This window comes from Ostrinia nubilalis, chromosome 16 (assembly GCF_963855985.1).
Source record: "Ostrinia nubilalis chromosome 16, ilOstNubi1.1, whole genome shotgun sequence".
Lineage (NCBI taxonomy): Eukaryota > Metazoa > Arthropoda > Insecta > Lepidoptera > Crambidae > Ostrinia > Ostrinia nubilalis.
The window spans coordinates 13,838,253-13,865,630 of record NC_087103.1 but is presented as its reverse complement, the minus strand read 5'-3'; the positions used below and the strand labels follow the sequence as shown (position 1 = coordinate 13,865,630).

General features: G+C 41.1%; 1 protein-coding gene and 1 long non-coding RNA gene across 3 annotated transcripts in view; both read right to left on the bottom strand.

Moving 5' to 3' along the window:
- Positions 1-27,378, bottom strand: part of LOC135079570 (recQ-like DNA helicase Blm) — a 48,003-nt gene that overhangs the window by 14,816 nt on the left and 5,809 nt on the right. Inside the window, exons 9-17 of the mRNA XM_063974222.1 lie at positions 19,609-19,787; positions 16,132-16,297; positions 15,450-15,574; positions 14,869-15,028; positions 13,984-14,274; positions 13,752-13,830; positions 7,128-7,385; positions 6,449-6,640; positions 5,536-5,693 (exon numbers count right to left, since the gene is read on the bottom strand). Coding sequence (XP_063830292.1) covers positions 5,536-5,693; positions 6,449-6,640; positions 7,128-7,385; positions 13,752-13,830; positions 13,984-14,274; positions 14,869-15,028; positions 15,450-15,574; positions 16,132-16,297; positions 19,609-19,787 — 1,608 coding nt within the window. The remainder of the gene's footprint in view (positions 1-5,535; positions 5,694-6,448; positions 6,641-7,127; positions 7,386-13,751; positions 13,831-13,983; positions 14,275-14,868; positions 15,029-15,449; positions 15,575-16,131; positions 16,298-19,608; positions 19,788-27,378) is intronic.
- LOC135079455 (uncharacterized) lies at positions 8,386-13,089 on the bottom strand. Of its 2 annotated transcripts, XR_010258804.1 has the most exons (4): positions 12,719-13,089; positions 12,262-12,448; positions 9,135-9,200; positions 8,386-8,882 (listed from the first exon to the last, which is right to left on the bottom strand). It is a non-coding gene; the product is annotated as an uncharacterized LOC135079455 (long non-coding RNA). The 2 variants fall into 2 exon arrangements; XR_010258805.1 differs by lacking the exon at positions 9,135-9,200.

Genomic DNA, 27,378 nt, shown 5'->3' with positions numbered 1-27,378 from the left:
GGTTACGCCGGGTCTTTCATTGGAACTTTGTAATTGCCGACGTCAGCATACCAATAATTGGATCTGATTTCTTGGCGCATTACAGTCTATTACCAGACCTTCGTAATAAACGACTAATAGACGGAACTACTAATTGCTCGACTGCTGTTTCAGTGGATAAGACTTCACAGGCCAGTATTAGAGCGGTGTCCATTAATCAGTCACCATTTTCCGAGATTTTGCTCGAGTTTCCAGATCTGACTAAGCCACCTGGCTTACCGCGAGTTGTCAAACACTCTACAGTTCACCACATTATCACAACTGAAGGCCCTCCGGTTTCGAGTCGCCCACGCCGTCTAGCTCCGGAGAAGCTGTTAGAGGCAAAAAGAGAGTTTGATGACATGGTTGCCTGCGGGACAGCACGTCCTTCAAGCAGTCCGTGGTCTTCTCCTCTTCATATGGCGCGCAAAGGAGAAAATGGTTGGCGTCCTTGTGGGGATTTTCGCGCTTTAAATGCCAGGACGGTGCCTGATCGATATCCTGTGAGGCACATTGCTGATTTTGCTAACACGCTATCAGGATCTACTATATTTTCAACTATAGACCTGGTGAAAGCGTACCAGCAAATTCCAGTGAACGAGGCAGATATTTTCAAGACGGCCATAACCACTCCTTTTGGGTTATTCGAGTTTCCTTTCATGACCTTTGGTTTGCGTAATGCTGGACAGACGTTTCAGCGTTTTATTGACGAGGTCGTGAAAGGACTCGATTTTTGCTTCCCTTATGTTGATGACATCCTTGTGTACTCCAAGGATGCAGTCCAGCATGCGCAGCATCTTCGTACCCTGTTTCGTCGTCTTGTTGATTATGGTGTGGTTATCAACACGTCTAAATGTGTGTTTGGTGCGCCTGAGGTAACCTTTCTAGGTTATCAGGTGTCCAAAGAAGGTATTCGCCCTCCATTAAAACGTATTGAGGCCTTAAGAGATTATCCTTTGCCATTGACGGTACAAGGTCTTCGTCGTTTCTTGGGCATGATAAATTTTTACCGCCGTTTCATTCCACAAGCTGCTGCATTTCAAGCTCCTCTGATTAATGTTCTAGCTAATACCAAACTTAAGGGCGCTAACCCCGTTCCTTGGACACTGGAACTCAAACTAGCCTTTGAGAAATGCAAAGAACATCTGCAGAACGCAACATTGCTTGTGTATCCGGTTTGCAATACTCGTTTAGGCCTGTTTACTGATGCGTCATCTGTACAGGTGGGAGCTTGTCTCCAACAGCAGGTTCACGGTACGTGGCAGCCTTTAGCTTTCTTTAGCAAAAAGCTCACTGCCCGACAAAGTGAGTGGCCGGCCTATTATAGAGAATTGCTAGCTGTTTATGAAGCGGTTCAACACTTTCGACACGTGTTAGAGACGCAACACGTAACAATTTACACAGACCATAAGCCACTCATCTACGCATTTGCACAGCGGCGTGAAAAGTTACCCCCTGTGCAATTAAACCAACTGTCCTTCATTTCACAGTTCACAACTGATGTTGTGCATGTGAAAGGGGCGGAGAACGTAGTGGCTGATGCTTTGTCGCGTGTAGATGCCGTTAATTTGGAAAGTGATTACGTGGCATTAGCCAAGGCTCAATCTGTTGACGAAGAGCTTCCGGAACTTGAAGCGAATTCTTCACTGAAGCTTGAAAAAGTGAATATTCCTGGCGCTGATGTTCCGATTATATGCGATACTTCAATTGGGAAGCCTAGGCCTTATTTGCCACCTGACTTTCGTAAGGCGCGTTTTTTGATGCTTCATGGTTTAAGTCATCCTGGCGTAAGGGCATCTACACGTCTGATGGCTGAACGTTACGTGTGGCCTGGTATGAAGAAGGACTGTCGGAATTGGGCTCGTTCCTGCATCAAGTGTCAACGTAGCAAGGTTAGCAGACATACCCGAACACCTGTTGGCGACTTTGATCTTCCTTCCGGCCGGTTCAAGCATATCCACGTTGACATTATTGGCCCACTTCCACCTAGCAAAGGGTTCCAGTACTGCCTTACTGCCGTTGATCGATTTACGCGCTGGCCGGAGGCCTGGCCCATCAGTAACATAACGGCCGAGGTAGTTGCTGAAACTCTTACTAGGGAGTGGATTGCTCGTTTCGGTGTTCCGTCTGTCGTAACAACTGACCAGGGGAGGCAGTTTGAGTCTGCTCTTTTCCAAGATTTGATGCGGTTTTGCTCAGCAGATCGAATACGCACTACTAGTTACCACCCCTGTGCTAACGGCTTAGTTGAGAGAATGCATCGACAGCTAAAGTCAGCTCTCATGTGTCACGGCGATTCCTGGTGCAATAGCCTTCCAGTTGTTTTATTAGGTATGCGTTCTGCGTTGAAAGAGGACTTACAGACTTCTGCGGCAGAATTGGTGTATGGGGAACCACTGCGTTTACCAGGGGAGTTTGTTTCGCATGCCAAGACTGATCGTGTTGAAGACATTAAATCTTATGTCGCACAATTGCGGAAATATGTGGCTGATCTGAAACCTTGCTCACCTGTACGTCACGGTCAACCGAAGACATTTGTATCACAAGATCTGGCAACGACTAGCCATGTGTTCCTTAGGGATGATATTCCAAACAGACCTGCTTTGAAATGCCCATATTCTGGTCCGCATAAGGTACTTAAAAGGGGTGATAAAACGATAAGTCTTGATGTCGGCACGAGGAATGTTTCTGTAAGCTTGGATAGGGTTAAGCCCGCTTTCATCGATGTCGATCCATCTGCGATTGCATCATCCACGCGGGTGTCTGTAGCATCTCCATCTTCGTCACCACCGTCATCGCCTCATTCATCACAACCCGCCGCAATTGTGCCTCCTCTACCAATCACGAAGACTTATACCACTCGGTCAGGCCGTAGGGTGAGGTTTAAAGTCCCCGCAGTTTCATAAGTTTTTTTTCCTTTTTCTTTCTTATGGTGGATCCAAGTTTTTTTTAGTTAGTTTTTTTTTTGCCGTGGGCTATCTTTCTTCGTGGGGGGGTAGTGTAGCGGTAAGAAAAACTCTTTGCGCCGGGTATAGGCTACGGCGGTTGCGATGGTAACCAGGTTGTTGATGTCAGGAGAACGTCAGGTAGTACAATAGGAGATTTTACAATATATTATATTTTATTCAAAAGTGACTACGTGAGTTTCCATAAGCCACGTACCCTTTACGTACATACGTACGTAAACCTACATACGTACCTCATGACATATAAGTAGATTAATTATTTTTTCACTAGACAGCAACCCTAACAGCGTAAGAAGAGTTCAGAGGCACGCGATAGAAAGAGACAAAACTTGTAGGTGAATAAAATTGTAGGTACGTAGTGCTGTGCGAGCTGAATTCCACTGTATCGCGTCGTAGCAAGACTCGCATTTATTTAAATCGTCTTGCGAAGTAATCCTTCTGTACCTGTACTATTACTTATTCTGTGCAGCTGCTACCGGTGAGGTGCGCCGAATATAAGGGAGAGTCCGCTAATTTGGACCAGTTTTTTTCAATCCCATTTTACACATAGTTTTCTTTTGTTTTTGCTAATGTCCATGGTATACAATAATAATAATAATAATACGTTTATTATCAGACCATTATGATCCATACATTGTGTTAGTAACAATCTTATACTTAAAAACTAGGTTAGTAGTAAATAAAAGATACACTATTCAACTTACTATTTCATAAGTATTAATTAACATGATTGTTGTATATTATTTAGCACAAATCAACAAAGTACGAGTTGAGAGCTTCGGTCCAATTTAGCCAACCGGTTCGATAATTTGTACCACAGGGTTACTAAATTGGATTTCAATAAATTTCAACCCTTAAAAAAAACTATGGCAAAATATTATACGATACATTCTTAACAAATTAGGAAACGAAGAGAAACAGTAGTTAATAACATAGACAATCGATATTGTTTTACACGTTATCACGATTTTGAGTACAAGTTTTGTAATTCCAATTATCGTAACGCACACTTGTACCTAATCTTCTTTGCCAGTCTTTTGCTTTCATTTATTGTTAGTCAAACATAACTACGCTATTATAACTTCAAAATATGATTTACTAAAAAAAAATTCAAAATCCTTTGGTATAGTTCCATACAACTTGATGTGGTACAATTTAGCCGACTAGGTGATAGTGCTTTTAAAAAATCGGTAAAAAATATAGCTTATAAATACCGAAAAATGTTTCAAATAATTGAAATCCACACTAATTTACGCTTCTAAATAATATATTAGAAACACCCTGTGATTAAATTTAACAAAATTACAATCTAAACATGTATTGTCAAAAGTTACTTGAAAACAATGAAAAAATACTTTTCAAAATAAAACACACGTGTTTGTTGTCACGGCAAAAACCACATGGCCGATATTAATTGATTTTAGTTGTGTATCGCTGAGTGTTGCAATTACAGACATTCAATAAATACTTTACGAAATATGAGGGTGGTACAATTTACCCGGCGGTACAATATACCGAACTCTCCCCTACGTATTGGCGCGCGCTGACATACAAACCGCGCTCGGTGCGTTTCTATGAAGATGACCTACTCATTTGTATTTACTCTGATGGAAGCGTAACACTTAGGACCTACGATAAGACTTGCACGGAGCAGGCACCCGCTGCGTCATGAATGCACGCCCCTACCCGTGGAAATGTCACACGCATGCGCGCCACACTGTGCTCATACTATTTTTCGATACAAGACACGCGTGCGGTTTTAGGGTTTAGAGTTTTAGCGGAAACCCTTAGCTATGTGATCCCAGCAGAATAGAATAAGAATACCTCCACTCTTCCCGTGGGTGACGTGAGAAGCGATTAAGGGGGAAATGTGTGAACATCAGGCCTCCCACTCCATCAAGCCAACTCTTTTGACCTACACTCTGAGGAGTTACCTTTTGCCTTATTTTTTATTTTTAAAAACCGTTAACACCTAACTAAATATGGTGGGTGTTAACGGTTTTTAAAAATAACAAATGTGAACAACACAAAGCCAATGTGTACCATTAGTTCGTAAGAACTAATAAAAGCTGGAGAAAAAAAAAAAAAAACTAAATATGGTTCACAAACATTTTTGCCTCCTTTCCTGCAGTGGAACCAGCATTCCTTGGATCTCGAGTCACCTTTCGATACCTTCCCCGTTCGGCTATGGTTGTTTAGAATTAGATTAATTACATCGTCACTATACCAAAAAAGTGCTTAAGCACAGAAATTTAAAACAATCATAACTCGAAAACTACCAAAAATCGCGGAACATACATGGGGGTGATTTAGATAGTCTTAGTGATGCTCTACCTCTGGGCTTCGGCTTGACACTACTTTTTGGGACACCCTGTATGTATAGTGTTCCTCCACAGACTGCGGTCACAATCTGTGTGGACCGCACAATGTAAGCTCCCGCCCACCGTCTTCCTCACCGCGTCTGACCATCTCGTCGGTGCCCTGCCCTTTCTCCTTAGAATGCCCGTCTAAGTCTTCCCGTCATCCTTAGAAGGTTGGATATAACACTGACCTTGTAATCGTGCGCTTGCAAGCAGTTGTCGCAGGCGGTCTCCTTGGCAGCCATACACAGCTCCCTATTGAACCGTTCTCCCAAGTACGCTAGCACGTGCGCGCGGCGGCACTCCGTCACGCTCTCACATAGCTCCACCATCCTTACTTCCTCGGTCCCTCACTGATGAGGATCACGACCACATACAGGATGTCCCAAAAAGTAGTGTCAAGCCGAAGCCCAGAGGTAGAGCATCACTAGGGCTACCCAAATCACCGTGACTTTTGATAGTTTTCGAGTTATGATTTTTTTTTACAACATACAGGATTTTAGTTTACATTCGTGTTATGGATGTAAATATAATATGGATGTAATGTAGATACTGAATCAGATAAGCCTAGTATCAATCTAATAATAATAAAAAAAAACAGGCATGTACCTTGACTATTCGCGCCACAGTGACCAAAAAAGTGCCTAAGCACAGTTTAAAACAATCATAATTCGAAACGAATTATGTATTCTAACAAATAAATTATTGAATTTGAAAACTACCAAAAATCGCGGAACATACATGGGGTGATTTGGATAGCCCTAGTGATGCTCTACCTCCGGGCTTCGGCTTGACACTACTTTTTGGGACACCCTGTATAGTGTTCCTCCACAGACTGCGGTCATAAGCTGTGTGGACCGCACAATGTATGTTTCCGCCCACCGTCTTCCTCACCGCGTCTGACCGTCTCGTCGGTGCCCTGCCCTTCCTACTTAGAATGCCCGTCTAACGCTCGTATTCACAAACGATGCTTGCGTAAGTGAAGCAGCAAATCGAACGCAGACCGTTGAATGGAGCTCTGTGATTGGTTCGTGTGTCACCCTGTGCGTCCACGCGCACTGTGAGACCTCATAGTAATGTTTGTGAATACGGGCGTAAGTCTACCCGTCATCCTTAGAAGGTTCGATATAACACTGACCTTGTAATCGTGCGCTTGCAAGCAGTTGTCGCAAGCAGTGTCTTTCGCAGCCATACACAGCTCCCTATTGAACCGTTCTCCCAAGTACGCTAGCACGTGCGCGCGGCGGCACTCCGTCACGCTCTCGCATAGCTCCACCATTTTTACTTCCTCGGTCCCTCACTGATGAGGATCACGACCACATACAGGGTGTCCCAAAAAGTAGTGTCAAGCCGAAGCCCAGGGGTCATCACTAGGGCTACCCAAATTACTGTGACTTTTGATAGTTTTCGAGTTATGATTTTTTTTTACAACATACAGGATTTTAGTTTGCATTCGTGTTATGGATGTAAATACTTCTGAATCGGCTAGGCCTAGTATTAATCTAATAATAATAAAAAAATCAGGCATGTACCTTGACTATTCGCGCCACAGTGACCAAAAAAGTGCCTAAACACAGTTTATAACAATCATAATTCGAAACGAATTACGTATTCTAGCAAATAAATTATTGAATTTGAAAACTACCAAAAATCGCGGAACGTACATGGGGGTGATTTGGATAGCGCCCTAGTGATGCTCTACCTCTGGGCTTCGGCTTGACACTACTTTTTGGGACACCCTGTATAGTGTTCCTCCATAGACTGCGGTCACAGACTTCCTCACCGCGTCTGACCACCTCGTCGGTGCCCTGCCTCATCCTTAGAAGGTTCGATATAACACTGACCTTGTAATCGTGCGCTTGCAAGCAGTTGTCGCAAGCAGTCTCTTTCGCAGCCATACACAGTTCCCTATTGAACCGTTCTCCCAAGTACGCTAGCACGTGCGCGCGGCGGCACTCCGTCACGCTCTCACATAGCTCCACCATCCGTAGGAGGTTCTCGATGTGGACCCGCTTGGCTTCCGCCACTGAGTTGCGTTCCACTGGAAAAGGAGATGTAAGTTATTAGATTACAAAGGATTTGTCAAGTCCGGTCGCCGAGCACGTTGAATTTCGTCCAATGACCCCAAGCTACCCATCCTTATCGCTCGCACACTCACTGCGGCCGCATAATTACGCGCAAACGATAAGTTTGGGTAGCTTGGGGTCATTGGACGATATTCTACATGCCCGGACTATAGGATGCACAGATCACAGAAACTAAAGGGAGATGTGACAAGGGGGCGGGGCCGGTGTCGCAGCAATATGCCCAAAAACAGAACACGGTGCTCGTGAAACTTGGACGAATAAACCACTGGACACGAAACCTACAAGATTTCTAAGGAAACACGATCAACCACTTTTTGCGGGGGGAGAGGTTTGACAATTGTCAAATAATGACATTTAGTGCTGGGAAAAGATCGTAAATTTTTATCGATAGTTATGTAAATGAATGAATGAATGAATGAACCTAACGAGATAAATGAATTATGGATTGATTTATTATTGAAAGTTTCTTTAATTAAAAGACTATAATTAATTATTGTATCGTGTTTATTATAGTGCCATTGGTAAATCATAGATACAAATAATATTACAAATTATTCATATAGGTAGGTAACTAGGTGAAATATTTTTTTGCTGTGTTATCATTATCAAATTCGTAAAGCAATAAACAAGTAGTATTCTGTTACGATCGACTGCTAACTAGCTTTTGGTCTCAACAAATGTTATAATCTGTCTCACGTCACGGACAAAAGTTTCATCAATAGCCTATTTCTATACATTTCATGAAACACAATTTGAAGCCATTATGACAATGTATTGCTTTGTAGCGGATGCACTATCTGATATTATTTAATTCTTATCTAATGTTGTTGATATTCTTATGTTTAGGTCATTCGAGAAGACCTCCCAGTACTTATTTCGGTTTTGAAGAGCAATTTCGCGTTTCCGCTGTAAGCTGGATATTATCTTTGGTCGAAGATGTGTACACAGGGTATCCTGTTGATGAGGGGTATTTCTTTTAGGGTTTTGTGCAGAATCGCGGAATATCCTGTCTCCTTGTTTTGCTTTCATATATCGTTTCCTTCAAGTCTTAGAGTGGGTGCTTGTGCTTCCTCCTGAATAATGAGGTCTAAATGTCTGAGATTCAGAAAGAAGTCAAGTGATGCCGATAGAGTGGTTCTCATACAACCCGTGGCCGCTATGTTTGCTAGGCACTATGCATGTTGTCGATATGACTCGCCCAGTTCAATTTGTTGTCAAGGGAGATGCTCAGATATTTCACCTGTGTTGGTTTTGTTTTGAAAAGTTCAGTGGCCTAATTCACGTATCTTGACAGTCAAGATCTCTCTGATGTTCAGAAGTCGTCCCATTGAAAAACAGTTGATGACAGGATGGACCAAATCAAGTTCCAACCACCCCGGTATTTCACTAAACGTGACGGATGACACAGATCTAAAAGGTTCCACCTCGGTATTGCATACCGAAAATAAAACCTGTTAATAAAATAAAAAATAATAATAATATGTAATCGTAGTCATTTGGCGTATTTTTGTGATGATATTATGAATATTTAGATGCAATGAAAAGTTTAAATTGTATGTTCCATCTGTGTGGATCTCATCATCTTTTGTTTCATGTGACTAAAATAAAGCCAAAAAATCAATCAACATCAAAAATATTTTATTCAAATTTGACCAGTATTTTGATGTACAACATATTTCAAAAAATGTGTAATTATTACTTACATTTACTGGTGTGCTTGTTTTGTATGTTCCATCTATGTCGATCTCATCATCTTTTGTTTCATGTGACTAAAATTATCAAAACAAAAAAATCTATCAAAATCATAAATATTTTATTCAAATTTGACCAGTGTTTTGGCACTTATGAATGTCAAAGATAATTTAAAAAAAAACCGACCAAGTGCGTGTCGGGCGGGGGCCACGCGTAATGTAGGGTTCCGTAGTTGTTGTCCGTCGTTAACACAATATACAGGGTGTTGATTTCAATACTCGCCATATTTATTTAGGTGATCTATTATGACTTACATAAACGCATTATCCACCAAAAAATAAATTACAAACGAAAGTGGAATTTTTAGCGAATATTTTCCGTGCAACATCAACTGTACTATGGCTCGCAATAATGCAATACGTTTACATTGTGGCACGGGCACCCATCGAGCTACGCGGATCGCTCGCTTATCATGTTGGATAGTCTACTGAAGGATCCGTAAAGAAGGTAGTGTAAATAGGTATTTTTCTTTGACTAACTAAAGTTAAAGTTCGTTTTAAATTAGTTTGCTGTTTCCTAGTGTGTGTGTGAGTGTATTGGAGCGCTTTCCGCCACTACCTACCGCGACGGCGGGAGTATTTTCTACACAAAATTACCAGATTATTCACTTCCTACATTAAAAAGGAATGTCCTTTAAGTTTAGAGCTAGGTACTACTTACCGATGCGACTTCAGATGCGTTTCCACGTGCCCTCTCGTAACAGTAAACCATGTTTACGTATCTACTCACGAGCACTGTACGTATGGTTAGATTGGTTAGGCATATTCCTAACACTCACTCACTATTACCACACTCACTATCACACGTTCACACACTAACTACTCAAAACCGCACTAGAAAACATTCAAAAATCGCAAATTTGCAATTAGAAAAGCACATTCGATGACCGAAGATCTTTGTTAACTAAAGATCCGTCCTATCATAATTAGGTAATGCTCTTATAGCAAGCTTCCAAAATACTCAAATGCAAACGATTTTTAGTAGCTCAATCGTTATTATTAAAACGATAAGAATATCAATACATTTTGATAGTTATTTCGTGTAAGTAATGAAATTAAGTTCATTTAAAATAATCACGAACATGATGATGAATTATTTTATGTAAGTTATGAAGAATGAAAGTTTAACCTGAACCTAACTAACAGTCTAACAGTCGTTCAGGGAATTTAAATTAAACGCCGATAGAAATTAAATTACGTTATTATTTTAAAATAAATTTTTACAGAGATAGAACACGGTAACGGTAGTAAGAAGTTTATGTACTAGAAAACATTTATCAAGCAGAGAGGAAGAGAAAAGTTGAAGTTACAAGGCAAGAAATAAAGAAATAGCGATTGAGTACTAGGAATTCTAAATACGAGCTAGATTTCGCGGAGCGTGCGCGCAGCCTCTCGGCGTGGGAACCAAAATCGGACTGACGAATGGAGAAAATCGATGATCCACGATTGAGCGCCGATGACGCCCGAAACACGAAGATGAGCGAAGTATGTATTGTATCAGGTATCAGGCGAGCCCGATGTCCGTGCGGCGGTATTAATGTATTTAAATGAAAGAAGTGCTAAAAGATAGAAATTTTGTTTAGATACTGAAATCAATCGAGTTTAAAAACAAAATCTTGTCTTATCTCCTATCGAAAGTGAAGGAACAAGAGTTTGCCAGTGTGTTATTTCTAGGTGTTCAGTTTGCGGTATTAAGTTAAGTTTTATTATAATAATTACTATCGTAAAGACGTAAAAGTTATTAAGGTAGAGAGCTAGAAATGTAAGGAATAACGAACCTGTATGAAAGAGCATTATTGTCATCTGTTTACAGTACTTTTGAATGATAAGTAGGTACAAACTTATCACACACATAAAAGCATGGTTTAATTAAAAAAATGTAGATTCTGTAAAAAAAAATATTTTGCGGAAGGAAGCAAATTCGTGTAAAAGGTTTTTTTTATTAAAGAGTACTTAATTAATTAGTTTTTAGAACAAAAAATAAACTCGTAACGTGATAAGGTGTAAGTAACTAATTTACTCATTACATTTTTAGGGTAGATTTGGATTAAGCTCCGTCCAGTAGTCGTCGTTGAACTCACAGCTGATTGTGGCTGATAGTTGACTGACTCATGGGCGAGCGCGGGTAGTGGGGCGCGGGACGGGGGGCGCAGCGCTTGCCCGGGTCACCGGGTGAGCGCCGCGCGCCGTTTGCGTTGGGGGACTATTCTGCACTGTAGTGGTCGATTATGGAAATCGTAGATATTTAAAAAATAATTTAAAAAAAATTGAAGTCAGTTTTTTTGCTGATTCGTGATCAGAATAAGCTACTTAATCAACTCCCTAAATATGGCGGGTATTGAAATCAACACCCTGTATTTTAGAAGCAAGCAATTACTTCATCTAAAGTAACTTTTTGTATTTTCTTCTAAGGAATTTTTATTAGTTAAGTATAATACATGAGTCAAATGACTATTACTCCTAAACTAACTGATGTATCTTAACCGTTATAGTTTTCCTTGAAAGTTCATAAAATAAATTATTATTATGAATTTTCCCAGATTTTTCAAGCTAACGGTTTAGTTTTTAGAGGGGACTCGAAAAAAAATTGGCACTTTAAACTTTAATAATTTGCAAACAGATCTCTAAATGGAAAAATAGCCTTAGAAACCCCTAAGCAATTTTAAAAGACCTGTCCAACGATATCCCACACGATGAGGTAGAAGATAAAAAAAATTCACCCCCACTTTACATGTACCTACCCCTAGATGTAAAGCAACTAGCTACCGTAATTTTTTTTTTTTCAAAATTTTATCTTACTGTTTTATCGGCGTGATTAATATACATACCTCCACAAAATTACAGCTCTCTAGTGCCAATAGTTTCCAAGCAAAACCTCGGACAGACAGACATAGCAAAACTATAAGGGTTCCTTGTCAGGACTACGGAACTCTAAAAAACTTTATGTGTCTCCTTATCTTTTGAGCCCTACCAGTTACACAATTTGAACCATAAATGTTTTGTGTCTACTGATATTTTGGTGAATTAGTTGACTTTTAAGATAAAATATCTAATAAAATTTGATGATGATTGTACTTACAAATTTAGGCAAATTCAATGTAGGTAAAGAATCTTTGTGCAGTTTTCTCTGTTTCGTAGAATTGGCATTGTAGCATTCTTCCGCAAAATGAATGCTACAAATGCAGTGGTTTTTAGTTAGAATCCACGTATTTTGTCTTCTGACTGCCTCTATCCACTTTCTCCTTCTATTTGGATCCACTGGAAATCTTAAATTAATTTGAATAATTTCAGTTTCAGTTTGTTTGGTATATCGATAAACTTATCGACATTTTTCAAGCCCTTTACGTCATAAAAAATGAGATGTGAATGAATGAATGAAACCTATAATCCAACCAAATTAAATATGCTACATGTTTTAAGCATTTACATGTACAATGAGTACTTTTTAAAATGACGTAATCATATTTTGTTTACATATCAAATTTTATTTATTTTACGAAAAAATAGCTACTATAATAGATTTAAAATGTACTTACGCGTGATAAGAAACATTTCTTGTGTGACCGGAATAATTTTTGCAATAAAGTACGGCGCATTTACCCATTTTTCGTGATATTTTTACTCTTCGAGAGCTCGCGTCATACTGACAAAGTGACAACCTGACAACATTTACCATGGCTAATTTAGCCTTGGTAAGTGCTAGCGGGGTAAAGACGAAAACGTCACTCGTTACGCGTCCAGTGGTTTATTCGTCCAAGTCGTGAAAGCAATGATGACAGCAGCGACGTCATAATGTAAACAGTTTACATTGCTTGCGTAGTACTAAAGATTATTCGAACGTTGAGTACTGATACCGCAGTGGATAATGAGCACATATTTTGATTTCTTCGTGTGTGTGAATTTCTAATGCGACACTGACGTCCGTATTCAAACGATGCTTGCTTAAGTAAAACAGCAAATCGAACGCACAGCGTTGAATAGAGCTCTGTGATTGGTTCGTGTGTCACCCTGTGCGTCGACGCGCACTGTGAGACCTCATAGTAATGTTTGTAAATACGGGCGTTAGTTTCGAACTCAGCGCATTAGTTGGCATCTCTCTATATCTCTATGGTAGGAGGTGACGAAGTATGGCGTGGTGGTATGCATTATGCAACCTGTCTAAGAAAAGAAGATGCAATTCCGAGCACATGCACTAATTTAGGTCAGGCGTAACCGAGGGTTGTACGGCCACAAGATGGATTGATTGAGGGAGGGAGGATGGAGGTTGAGGGTATCGAATCGCTCCTCTTTCCCACTATTCAAACTTAAGTATAGCTAAGATTTAAACTTTTAGAAGTAGGAATCGCAGTAGGAGTAATAGACTTCTCAACACACGCCCATATTATGTTGTCCTGAAGTGGTGGTGGGGTAAGCTATTTGGGACGTGTATAAGCGCCCTAGAAATGGCCTAAGTCCTGAATAAAAAACTTTGAATTTGACTTTCACACGTCGCAGTAGGAGTAGTAGAGCAGGCAGGCGGCGGGCTCCTGGTCGCGCCGGCGCGGTGCCCCCCGGGTGCCCCCCACTCACTGTCGATCATGCGGCGGTGGCGCAGCACGTCGCAGTAGGAGTAGTAGAGCAGGCAGGCGGCGGGCTCCTGGTCGCGCCGGCGCGGTGCCCCCCGGGTGCCCCCCACTCACTGTCGATCATGCGGCGGTGGCGCAGCACGTCGCAGTAGGAGTAGTAGAGCAGGCAGGCGGCGGGCTCCTGGTCGCGCCGGCGCGGTGCCCCCCGGGTGCCCCCCACTCACTGTCGATCATGCGGCGGTGGCGCAGCACGTCGCAGTAGGAGTAGTAGAGCAGGCAGGCGGCGGGCTCCTGGTCGCGCCGGCGCGGTGCCCCCCGGGTGCCCCCCACTCACTGTCGATCATGCGGCGGTGGCGCAGCACGTCGCAGTAGGAGTAGTAGAGCAGGCAGGCGGCGGGCTCCTGGTCTCGTCCGGCGCGTCCCGCCTCCTGGTAGTATCCCTCGACGGATTTGGGCATGCTGTGGTGCACCACGAAGCGCACGTCTGCCTTGTCCACGCCCATGCCGAAGGCTATTGTTGCGCAGATCTAAAAGAAAAGAAACCCTATTATAACTAAGCTACAGTGCTTCGCTTATGGTTGGGTTGGTTAGTAGTAGCATAGGGGCTACGTTTTAACTTGCGCGGGTGGCGCCTACTCCGGATGTCTGACGTGGCTTATACAATTTTTCCATCCAGACACGCTTGCGGGCAATCACGCGAGTTATGCGCAGGTCCTAATAATTAATTGAGATATTTTTTTATTTTATTTTATAAAACACATGACAAATTACAATTTTCAAAAAAATATTTTAACAAAATTGTTTTGCTTAGATCTAGATTGTAATTCAGAAGTATGTGTCATTAGAAAAGCAAGGTGGGTAGGTCAGTGCAGTTCAAACGTCACCGCAGCCATGCACCATATGGATTTGAAATTGATAGAATTGGAATTAGAACATTTTTTTCATTCGTCCGTTTCAGCCAAATGACGTTCACTGCTGGACAAAAGCCTCCCCCAAGGATTTCTGTCCTGCACTTCCCGCATTCATGTACTTCCTGCGATCAGGCACCAGATTGTCGGTCCACCTAGTGGGGGGACAAATACATAATAAATAATTTAAAGAGTACTATTATATCCACTGACCACTTTGTGCTTATCAGCGACCCATCCAGCCTGGACAGCCTCGCGTTGCTTGTCACTAAGGCCCGCGTGGTAGGAGGCGGCCTGAATGCCAGCGCGCCGCAAGTCTTGAGTCAAGTTGTCGCAGTCTTTGCGCGATAGACAGTACACGATACCGGATGCCCTGGGAAACGAGTTAAAAATCAAGAAAATACAAAAAAAGGAGATACAATCTACACATTTCTCCTATGGAAGAAGATAGGAGTTCGAAATTAAGGATCGACTCATTAATTTTGTTAAGAGTCCATTGACAATTTAACTTTCTCCCTGGACAAACTTCACTGGTGGGTTTTTATTGGTGGTCAAGCTGTAGATCCTGGCTACACAGAAGTTGTAGCGGTGAGGAATAAAGTATAATAGTTCCGTCCTCCACTATATCAGTTTGACACGGGAGCATAGTATATCTCCACTTCTCATTTATGGCAAAGTGATTCCTCATTAGCCAATGTGCCTCGTGAGCGTAGCTATTACACAGTGTAATAGAGGATTTAAAATCAGTACTAAATTAAAAATTAATAGTAAGAAAGTCATTTGTAAGGGCTTACCTAAAGAACTTTTCCTTGATAAGATTGGCCACGTCCTGGTTCACACTCTTGGGTTTCTTCTCTAAGATCCTGTACGCCAGATTGGGCCGGTTGAAGCTGCTTAAAAACCACTTGCAGCTGTTCACCTGTGGGAAAAGATAATTCAATTAATTTAGGTGAGCGTATAGCAGGAAATAAATTACAATTATTCTAATATGATTGTGGTAAATGTCGCCCGCAAGTGGCCAATATGACCCCAATAGTGTCCCCCGTGTCCCGTGGCGTTGCCCCCGCACCCCTGACAGTGACCCCCAGTGCCCACGCACCTGCAACTGGTGTAGAATTTTGATGCGGTGAGCGCCATGACCTTGACGCCGGGGAAACTCTGCCGCAGCAGGTATAGTCGCTTGTAGTCTAGCCGGAAGTCGTGCCCCTTGTGGTGGCCCCCTTGCCCCCTAAGAGTGACCCCCGTGACCCTGCGGTGCCCCCCGTGGCCCACGCACCTTCAACTGGTCCAGGATATCCATGCGCACACGCGGCGTGGCTGTGGCTGCCAGCGCCATAAGCTTGACTCCTGGAAACCATTGCCGTAGCAGGTACAACCGCCCGGCCTGAAGTCGTGGCTCCACCCCCCCGTAGCAGTCCAGCCGCCTGCAAGTGGCCCCCTTGTGTCCACCGGCGGTGACCCCCGTGGCCCACGCACCTGCAGCTGGTGTAGAATATCGATGCGCACGCGCGGCGTGGCGGTGGCAGTTAGCGCCATGATCTTGACGCCGGGGAAGCGTTGCCGCAGCAAGTACAACCGCTTGTAGTCCGGCCTGAAGTCGTGGCCCCACTGGGAGACGCAGTGCGCTTCGTCTATCACGAATCTGGGGAATATTTTATTAAATTATCATTTATACTGACTTAAATATTCGCATGCGACGGCCCTAGCATGGAATGGTGAAGTCTCAGAGTGTAGGATTGTAACATCTATGCACAGAAGGCCCGGCAGAGGTCAAAAGTCAAAAAAATCAGTTGTCTATTAATCTTTTTTTATTTACGCAGGTAGGTAGTTAAAAACCTCTAGTTTTAGAAAATAATAAAGTTCCAACATGTTTCTTAACAAATTGGTATACTTTTGCGAGTCAGAAGTCAATGATTGCATGCCTAAGAACGGTTGCTATCAGCGCGTCCTAAGTTTATTGCTTTGTTTACATAAAGTTTTGTTTATAAATTGTATTTAAAACTAGTGCATTTAACAATGGAAATCCTGGAAAAAGGTAATGTGTAACTTTTTGTCAAAATTTTAAAGTTATATGGCTGGTATTAACATGTCAAATATGATGAAAATAATTGATGATTTATTAAATATTTTCAGACTTTTAGTTTAGTTCCCCGTCGTGCCCCGTAACAATTTATACGTCATTTGTTAGCTGACAATATGCTTTATTATATTTTGTATGTAATTTCACCCAAGAGTACCAAAGGCCTTGACAGTAGGGGTCCAAAGTTGCATTATTTACTTAGCTTTGAAATCCAAGACAATTTATTTTTCTGTTCTAGGCCAAGAAATTCATTGCTCGTTTTCAAGATTGTTTGTATTTGAGCAATGGAATGTTACAAAAGGCACGAATGCTGAAAAGTCTCGTCTTGTGTACCAGAATCTAAAGTTATCATTAGTTAGTGATGAGGAAAATATTAACATGAAGAATTTAGAAAATAAGAGTAATTATCTGATTGAGAGTATTTTAAAAAGGCATCTCAGTCTACAAAAGTTTCCAAAAATAGACATTTTGACTGGTTAAGCGATCCTTATAATCACTGGTTTGCGAAATTTGCCTAAAAAAAGGAAGTCTTCTTTACCCAAAGAGTATTTTACTTTAATTTCAGTAGCATAATATAATAATATACAATGTTTTACAAAGTATTTTATTTTATTAAGAAGTTTTTCACTTTTGACCGCTGTTACATAGACGCGGGACCACCGTGCTATGGCGTAAATACTCTATTGTCTTATGCTGGATTTCTATATTCAATCCTAATCCAAATTATATGAATTTGGATTGTCAACTGTCAAATTTTAATTTGTTTTTGGCCAAAATAACTGCGGTTTTTGATGTTTTTACATTTTAATATTGTTTATAAGACTATTTAAACAATATTAAAGTGTAAATGCATCGAAAATTTTGGAAATATAATCTAAAACTGAATTCAATTTGACAGTTGTAATCCGGATTTGGACAAGGATTGAATATGGGAATCGGGCGTTAAACTCTTTGGATGAACGAGCGAGTGTGAGCGAGACGAATGTACGGAGAGTGAGTGAGAAGGAAAGAGGACATGGCGGCAAGACGGTTATGAGTAAAAGTGTGGCTCAACGCTTCATGGCGTCACGAAGTGCAGTATGCGAAACACTTGATGTGCAAAATTTTTACCTACTTATCGTGTGCCAATGAGAAATACTGAAGGGCTAACCTCGAGGAATTCGATTTCTTGTCTCGATAGGAGCTAAACCGGCGATACAATTGATTTGTGATTCATTGTAAACGCCTATGTAGGCTCATTAAAGGTGGACAAGAGTAAATATTAATATCATATACAGAGTGTTAGGTAATGGGTATATGAGCCGACACTAGCCCATGTTAACATGGGCATATAAATGGTATAATGAAGTCAAAAAATTGATATCTTCAGTTTAATTATTTTAATTTTCATACAAATCGGATTTTATAAAATTTATTTTGAATGAAAATTAAAAAAAATAAAGTGATGATATCAAATTTCTGACTTCACCATACCATTTATATGCCCATGTTAACATGGGCTAGTGTCGGCTCATATACCCATTTACCTAACACCCTGTATATTAGTTAATTTTATAACTTACCTGGCGATCTTCTCCCGCGAGTGCAGGTTGTCCAGCGTGTCCTGGAACTTGGGCGAGCTGCTGATCTTCTCGGGAGTGACGTACAGCAGTTTGATGAGCGGCTCCCGCATGGACAGCTTGTGGTATACCTCGTCGGTAGCCGCTAATGATACGTCGCCCGATAGTTGCGACGGGGATCTTTAGCGAATGCCGGACATCACACTTACTAGTTGGCACTTACTTGGCGATCTTTTCTCGCGAGTGCAGGTTGTCCAGCATATCCTGGAACTTGGGCGAGCTGATGTGACGTACAACAGTTTGATGAGTGGCTCGCGCATTTAGAGTTTGTGGTACACCTCGTCGGTAGCCGCTAGAGACACGTCACCCGATAGTTGCGCGACGGGGATCTTTAGTGAATGCCGGACATCACACTTACTAAAGCCCGGTCTGTGAGCACGTAGAATTTTGTCCAATGACCCCTAGTTACCCATCCTTATCGCTCGCGCGTAATTATATTGCTGTCGCGACTGTGCGACTGCCACCCGCAGTGAGTGTGCGAGCGCGATAGCAACATAATTACGCGCAGGCGATAAGGATGGGTAGCTTGGGGTCATTGGACAAAATTCTACGTGCTCACGGACCAGACTATAGTTGGCACTTACTTGGCGATCTTCTCTCTAGTGCAGGTTGTCCAGCCGCTTGAGACACGTCCCTCGATTAGTGCGCGACGAGGATCTACGGTGAATGCCGGACATTACACTAAATTATCGGCAATTACCTGGCGATTTTCTCCCGCGAGTGCAGGTTGTCCAACATGTCCTGGAACTTGGGCGAGCTGTTGATCTTCTCGGGAGTGACGTACAGCAGTTTGATGAGCGGCTCGCGCATGGACAGCTTGTGGTATACCTCGTCGGTAGCCGCTAGCGACACGTCGCCCGATAGTTGCGCAACGGTGATTTTTAGTGAATGCCGGACATCACACTTACTAAAGCCCGGTCTGTGAGCTCGTAAAATTTTGTCCCATGACCCCTACCTAGCTACCCATCCTTATCGCGCGCGCGTAATTATATTGCTGTCGCGACTGTGCGACTGCCACCCGCAGTGAGTGTGCGAGCGCGATAGCAACATAATTACGCGCGAGCGATAAGGATGGGTAGCTTGGGGTCATTGGACAAAATTCTACGTGCTAACAGACCAGACTATAGTTGGCACTTACTTGGCGATCTTCTCTCTAGTGCAGGTTGTCCAGCCGCTTGAGACACGTCGCTCGATAAGTGCGCGACGAGGATCTACGGTGAATGCCGGACATTACACTAAATTATCGGCACTGACCTGGCGATCTTCTCTCGCGAGTGCAGGTTGTCCAACATGTCCTGGAACTTGGGCGAGCTGCTGATCTTCTCGGGAGTGACGTACAGCAGTTTGATGAGCGGCTCGCGCATGGACAGCTTGTGGTATACCTCATCGGTAGCCGCTAGAGACACGTCGCCCGATAAGTGCGCGGCGGGGATCTGTGAAAGTCCGTTGTAACTGGTAAAGTTATACCATCATCAGTGGCGGATTAACGTATAAGCACTACAAGCACGTGCTTGGGGCCCCTGTTCTCCAGGGGCCTCCATCCTCTGCTGGCGCGCCAGCAGAGGATGGAGGCGTTTCATTTCATACCTACATTTTATAGAGATTTAGCCTATGTTACTCGTAAGTAATGTAGCTTTCAAATGGTGAAAGAATTTTTAAAAACGGTCCAGTAGTTTTTGAGCCTATTCATTACAACCAAACAAACAAAGTTTTCCTCTTTATAATATTATAGTGTAGATAAAATAAGCGCGTTTTCCCAAATATACAAGTGGCGTTTAAAGAAAGAAAGAAAGAAAGAAAAATTTATTACGATGAACATCACATACATGACAGAGAAAAAGACAGAAATGGCACATAAATATTACAAGGAAATAAAAAGTGAACTGAGCAGTGAGCAGTGCTATCCTGTCGCAACAGCGATACCCATCGCAATGGGATTCCACTCAGCATATGCCGTGGCCCACGGTGGGGAAGGCCACGACGCTGGTTTTCAGTGGGCCCCATGCCGAGTGGAAGTCACGGACACTAACCTAAACTGCATATCAACAAGGCCGTTTAAATCCTATTAATATTATAAATGCGAAAGTTTGGATGTCATGATGTCTGGATGTTTGGATGTCTGGACGTTTGTTACTCTTTCACGCAAAAACTACTGAACGGATTTTGTTGAAACTTTACAGTATTACTGTTTATAACCCAGATTAACATATAGGCTATAATTTATGACGATCTGTGACATACTAAATTTCACGCGGGTGAAACCGCGGGCAAAAGCTAGTATAAATATATAACAATAATAATAATGTGCAAACATTTGTTGAATAAACATAATTATAGTAAATTAAGAGCCATTTCACAAAAATATTCCGCGCGAATTTAGGTAAAAGCTGTCAACGCAACGTCAAAAGAGTAAAAAGAACGCTGAAATGGACAAAAAAATCATGAGCCGTGACCGTATTAAGACTTGATTTAAGTTATTAATTTTAAGGTAGAATGAGGTATTCAAACTTGATAAATTAATTTAAATTTTTAATAGAGTTTATTAAGTCTTTTATATTTCGATTCATAATGAAACACGAATAGGTATAATATGTAAAATATATATTAAGTACAAAATAAAGACAGTCACATAGTGAAAAAAAAATCTGCCCCCTTACAGCTCCATCATCGGACCCTGGATACGAACTATTCGTCAAGGCGAATCACACAAGCCCAAACTCCATAGGGTTCTATTGTTTTGTTACGGAGGTGGCCATTGCATCTCCTCCAGATCCATTATCAAACAGAGCTAAGAAATAAATAAACAAATATTATTATAAGTAAACAAATAACTAAAATAATTCATCTTACTATCTTACTTCTTACTAGTCTTACTAATATTATAAATACGAAAGTTTGTGTGGATGTCTGGGTGTTTGTTACACTTTCACGCAAAAACTACTGAACAGATTTTGATGAAACTTTACAGTACAGTACAGCAGTACTAGGCAGTCTGTGTTCAACTATCACTCGGGTCGGACGTTCCTATCGCAAGACCTTTGGTTCACTCAGTTCCGATACGACTCTAGTGCTGTGTGTAATCATTTTCGTGAATACACTGAGTTTATTAATTTCTACGAGTGGATTTCATTTTGACTGAGACCTAGGACGCCATGAACCCTGAACCAGAAGACCCTGTCGCCAGCGACAGCGACGCTCATCCATCCCTGGCGTCGACCAGAATAACAATGTATAGGCTATAATTTATGACGATCTGTGACAAACTAAATTTCAAGCGGGTGAAGCCGCGGGCAATACTACATATTTCATACTAGCTTTTTGCCCGCGACTTCTTCTGCGATGAAGTGGAAAATGGTTCTAATAGAATTAAAATATTCTAAGAAAATTAATTTTGTTAAATGATTATATTTTTTGATATAAAATCTACAAATTATTATGTTTAAATATTTGAATACTTACAAAGTTATGAGATCTTTCTAAAACAAAATTAAAACACTACACCTGCCGCAGATTTCTTTGTAAACAATGTTTTTTTGTTTTTCCTTCAGGTGCTAAAATCACCAGGCTATTGTGTGCGCATACTCTGGAGTATTCCACATACAACTGGCCGTCGGAGAAGCATAGATTTCCATTAAGTCTACTCCCGCTACCATATAGAACTCCGCTAAAACTCGTGAGGGCGCCAACACTTACTTTTGTATCGAAAATTAGTATGAGCAGCTGCGCACGCGGTTGCCCGTTGCAGGCTCTATGCAACCACACTATTTTAAACCGTGTTCCATAAGCATGAGATGGGAAACTGCACTCTCTTGAATTCTCTTGAATTTGATGGTGTTAGGGGAATCCTAGGAATGAATACAGACTTTCCAATGGAATCTCCTCATCAATATTGCGAAATTGCGAGTTGCAATGCAATGTTACGTTTTCACTTGTTATTTTATTGTTATCTGACCTTGATTTTTCAAACACGTGTCAAAATAAAAAAAATAATTTAAATCAAAAGTACTAAGGAATATTTCATTGATATCAACTTAGAAACAAGCACAGATCACAGAAACTAAAGGGAAATGTGACAAGGGACAAATTGGAACATATTGCTTGTGAAAGCAATGATGACAGTAGCGACGTCATTATGTAAACAGTTTATATTGCTTGCATAGTACTAAAGATTATTCGAACGTTGAATACTGATACCGCAGTGGATAATGAGCACATAATTTGATTTCTTTGTGTGTGTGAATTTCTAATACGACACTGAATTTCGAACTCAGCGCATTACTTAGCATCTCTCTTTATTTCTATGGAACCAAGTTATCTCCAAAATAACATTCCACACCTTTTTAACCTACTCAGGTGATAATTTTAATAAAATACGAAGCACGTCATCTATCAAAAGGATAATAATATATGTTTATTTTAGAAGTTAATAAATTATGCATAAAATATAAACACTTAAGAAGTTTAGTTAAATCGTAGAATTTCTGAAAAACAAGTACTAAAATCGTACTGAAAAAAAAAAGTATTAATAATATGTCATCTAATTTATTTACTAAACGTCGAATTTTATCAAAGATTTTGGACTAAAGTTTTTGAAAATATTTTATAGCCTACATAGAAAAAAATTAGGATTCTAAATCGTGAAAGAATTTTTTTTCGGAGCCTATTGCCTCCAAACATACAAACAAACAATTAAATCTTTCCTATACTAATAAAAGAGTATAGATTTAACAACAAAGCTTCCCTCTCGAAACAAAACGCTTCTTTTTCTTCTTCACGAAACAAAACTCAAAGCGGATAAATAAATAAACAAATCTTTAGACAATTTCACAGCGCCATCTAGTCCAAAAGTAGGCAACCAATATGCTTGTGTTAAGGGTGCTAGCATAATGGATATACTTTTTTATAATTTATTTATTAAATTAAATACATGGTACCTACATATTATACATAGTTACACCCAGATCCGTCAAAGAAATTAAAATTCATCATTTCAATTTCTGCTCGGCCGGCCGACTGGAAACAGCCTCTCGGCATAGTATCAAATGCATTTGGTCGCCGTACAAATCACCGCTTCACGACACGAACGCACGTAAACGTCACGGCGGGAAAAATGACATAGGTCCTACCTTGACGGGCGCTCGCGCCATACTAATCGATGTCGGCTTGCGTATTGTAATTTATACTGATATTCACATCAATATTTTGACAAAGTGGTTACTAATATTTAAACAATAACTGTAGAAATCAATTCTACAATGAATATTCTTTATTTTGGGATACTTTTATTGCAGTTATTGCTGTGTTTTTAAACCAAAAACCACGATCAAAATGTGACGTTAATCTTCAAATTTGCCAAATTATTTTTAGATTTTACTCAATAATGGTAATGAAATTCAAGAATCTATTTCATTAATGGACTACAAGAATATATGTCCGATGATTACTATATATTTTTAAGCTTATTATTTGAGCATAAATAATAGATACAGGACTTTGAAAATGAGTCTGCGGCAATTTTTCCGTAAAATGGTTGTGGGAGATGGGGCACTGTGAATTAAGCAAAAGAGTTTTAGTAAATCCGTTTCATTAATGGTCAACACCAAGGATTGACCTATCTTTCGCAGTTATTAAATAATCTCTGGGTGTTGCTTAAGATAGTAATTCATGCTTCCAAAATCTTAGAAATTCGCACGAAAATGTAAAATGGCTCTTAATCCTTCAAGGCCCGCGAATCTAGACACAATAGATAATCAATTGTTATGACATTAATTAATGCCGTCTGGGACTCAAGCGGTTAAAGATGCTACATAATAAAATAATACCCGTATTAAAATAATAATAATTGTGTATACAGGGTGTCCCGTAATGCAACGTCAAGCCGTAACTGGGTGTTGAGGCAAGTTATGCTGGTTATCAGAAAAATATAAAAAACAATCTATGTGGCATTTTGTCAAAGTAATAGGCATTAAAAAAAAACAAGAAAATCTACTCCCGGTGACGGTCTTTTTACTCGTGTTGCCACAAATCTTCACTTTTTCTAATTTTTTTTTTTGTTGCAACCCTGAATAATGCTTCTCTAAATTGTTATCAAAATTACGAAACCAGCTGCTCCAGCTTGGATGAAAAAAATACATTATTCCCAAAAAAAAATTTCAAAATAAAAATTTTGCCTAGTTTAAACTGACTGTACTGAAAAAAAATTGTACTACGCGAGTATGGCAAGTGAAGTCATAATTTGGCGCATTTAGTAAGGATTCCAAAATGGTATAACACTTGGTAAATTCTTGCTGTAATTGTCGATAATTTTTGTTTTTTTGGAAATAATCCCGTTTTTAACTTTATCTACCTTGGTTAAATATTATTATTCTAATGTGCCCAAAATTCAAGTTTCTGGCTTAAGTGAGGTGGAGAAGCCATTTTAAAAGGTATGAGCGGAACGGAGAGGGCCATCTTACCAAGCAGGGATGTTATGGATATCCGTAACCGTAACCGATACTATCGGATATCCGAAATAAAAAAATATCCATAACCGTAACCGAAACTGATTCAAAAGTTACGGATAGTTTCGGATAAAGGCGGAGTCTTAAGGGTACAATAAATTCCAAACAGAAGCATTATTCAGGGTTACATAAAAAAAAAATTTGAAAAAGTGAAGATTTGTGGCAACACGAGTAAAAAGACCGTCACCGGGAGTAGATTTTTTTGTTTTTTTAAATGCCTATTATTTTGACAAAATGACATAGATTTTTTTTTTGATAACCAGCATATAGTTCCAAAATACTGGACTCTCCTATCGATGACATTGACAGTGGGGCGCCACCGTCAATACTGGATCGCTGGTTCCGATTTTTGCCATGTTGGAAACCATATAGTTGAACGATGGTAGCGCCCCCCTGTCATTGAGTTGGGTGGGACAGTTCAGCGTGGGTCATCTATAACTTGCCTCAACACCCAGTTCCGGCTTGACGTTGCATTACGGGACACCCTGTATGTGTATATATTTATAAATGTATATATTAAAATAAACATGCGATGTGAAAAAAGAAGAGAAACAAAAGAAGTGTGCTAGTGTAAGACTAATATCATTGTGGTTGCGTTTAGAATCTTTCACAGCTTAATGATTACTAACTGCTTTGCTGAACGATCCTTCTCACAACTAAAAAGGTTAAAAAACCCGCAAAGAACAAAAATCCGTCCAGACAAGCTTAATTATTTAGCATTAATGTGTATTGAGGCAGACATACTTCGTCGGATAAATTTCGACGATGTAATCTCGGAGTTTGCTCTGATTAAGGCAAGGAAAATAATGTTTTAAGTTTTACATTTTACCTACTACACTTTCTATTTTGATGAACTTTCATTTTATACTTTATACCTTCCATTCCATTCCTTCCATTTCCATTTAAGCAATAGAGGGCCTACACAGGCTCTATGCTTAAGGCCTCGGATACTCTTAATCCGCCACTGACCATCATAAATAAGTCTGGTGTTCCAGCAGTTGGTGGTAAGATTGCCAGTTCCTCTGTGTTTGAGGATTCCGGGTGAAGCTCGCTTTCACCTTTGGCTTGATCATCGCTGATGCAATCAGGTGAGATGAAGAGCTTCCTTGTTGTGGACTACAAAAAGCATCAGTGGTTGAGGATTCCGGGAGCCTTCTTTCACATTCGATCAATGAGGATCATTTCGATTTTTAGCTGTGAATGCAGATTTATAGGTCTAAGAAATCCTTAATATACAGTCCAAAAATTTTTGTTCTACGACAAAAATTGACAAAGTTATGGCCAAATTACTAAAAAAGTTCACTGACCGCCCGGCGCGGGACCGATGACGTCACTATATCCGATCCGAACGCTGCCGGCGTACTGCGTGGATAGAAAATATTTTTTTCTAGCCATACTATCAGTTTTAGAGAAAAACTTGTTATGACATTTATTCATCAGAATAAAGTAAGCTATCGATAGGTAATTATTAAAAATAGAAATTGTGAAAAATATCGCAAAAAATCCATACGCTCATACGATTCAATGGAACGCGGAGACGCGATTAGGGTCTCCGCGGTGGTATATTTGGCGATTTATGCAAATAAAGTGTTCATAAGTGTTGTTAGAGTCATATCTTCGTCCAAGTAAAGTATAAAAATGTATAAGTATTAATTTATTTACTTCTAACAATAAGTATAGCTGAGGCAGATACACTCTGCCTAGGCTACAAGACATTGCTATGAAGATCATTTCGATGTACACGCAATACCTACCTGTAATTTAGTTTTTCTGAGTTAAACCTACGTACCTACCTATCTATTCGCCGTTCCCATGGGCGGGCCAGCTGCTCCCTCCTGGAAATCTATTTAATCTTAGCCTAGAAGCTGGGTATGACTCCCCCGCCCCTCTCCTCTCCCCAGGTCATAAGGTGGGCATGACTTCCCCCTCGGCCAGAAGTCGGGTATGATTTACCCCCCCCCCCCAGGCCAAAAACTGGGTATGACTTGACCCCTCCCCCACCCCCCAGGCCAGAAGCTGGGTAAGGCTTGCCCCTCCCCCTAGGCCAGAAGCTGGGTATGACTTACCCCCCCCCCCCCCCCCTCCCCAGGCCAGAACCAGAAACTGGTTATGACTTGACACCCCCCCCCTTCCCCCCAGGCCAGAACCAGAAACTGGTTATGACTTTACACCCCCCCCCCCCCCTTCCCCCCAGGCCAGAAGCTGGGTAAGGCTAGCCCCTCCCCCCAGTCCATAAGCATAAGCTAGGTATGACTCCCCCTCGGCCAGAAGCTGGGTATGACTAACCCCCCCCCACCCCCCCCCCCCCCCTAGGCCAGAAACTGGGTTATGACTTGCCTCTCCCCCCCTCTTACCAAGGCAAGAAGCTGGGTAAGGCTTGCCCCTCCCCCCACGCTTTAAGCTGGGTATGACTTATCCCCCCCCCCCTCTAGCCCAGAAACTGGGTATTAGCATTCATATTATGTATTACTAGCGGCCGCCCGCGACTTCGTACGCGTGGATCCCGTTTTACCCCCTTTATCTA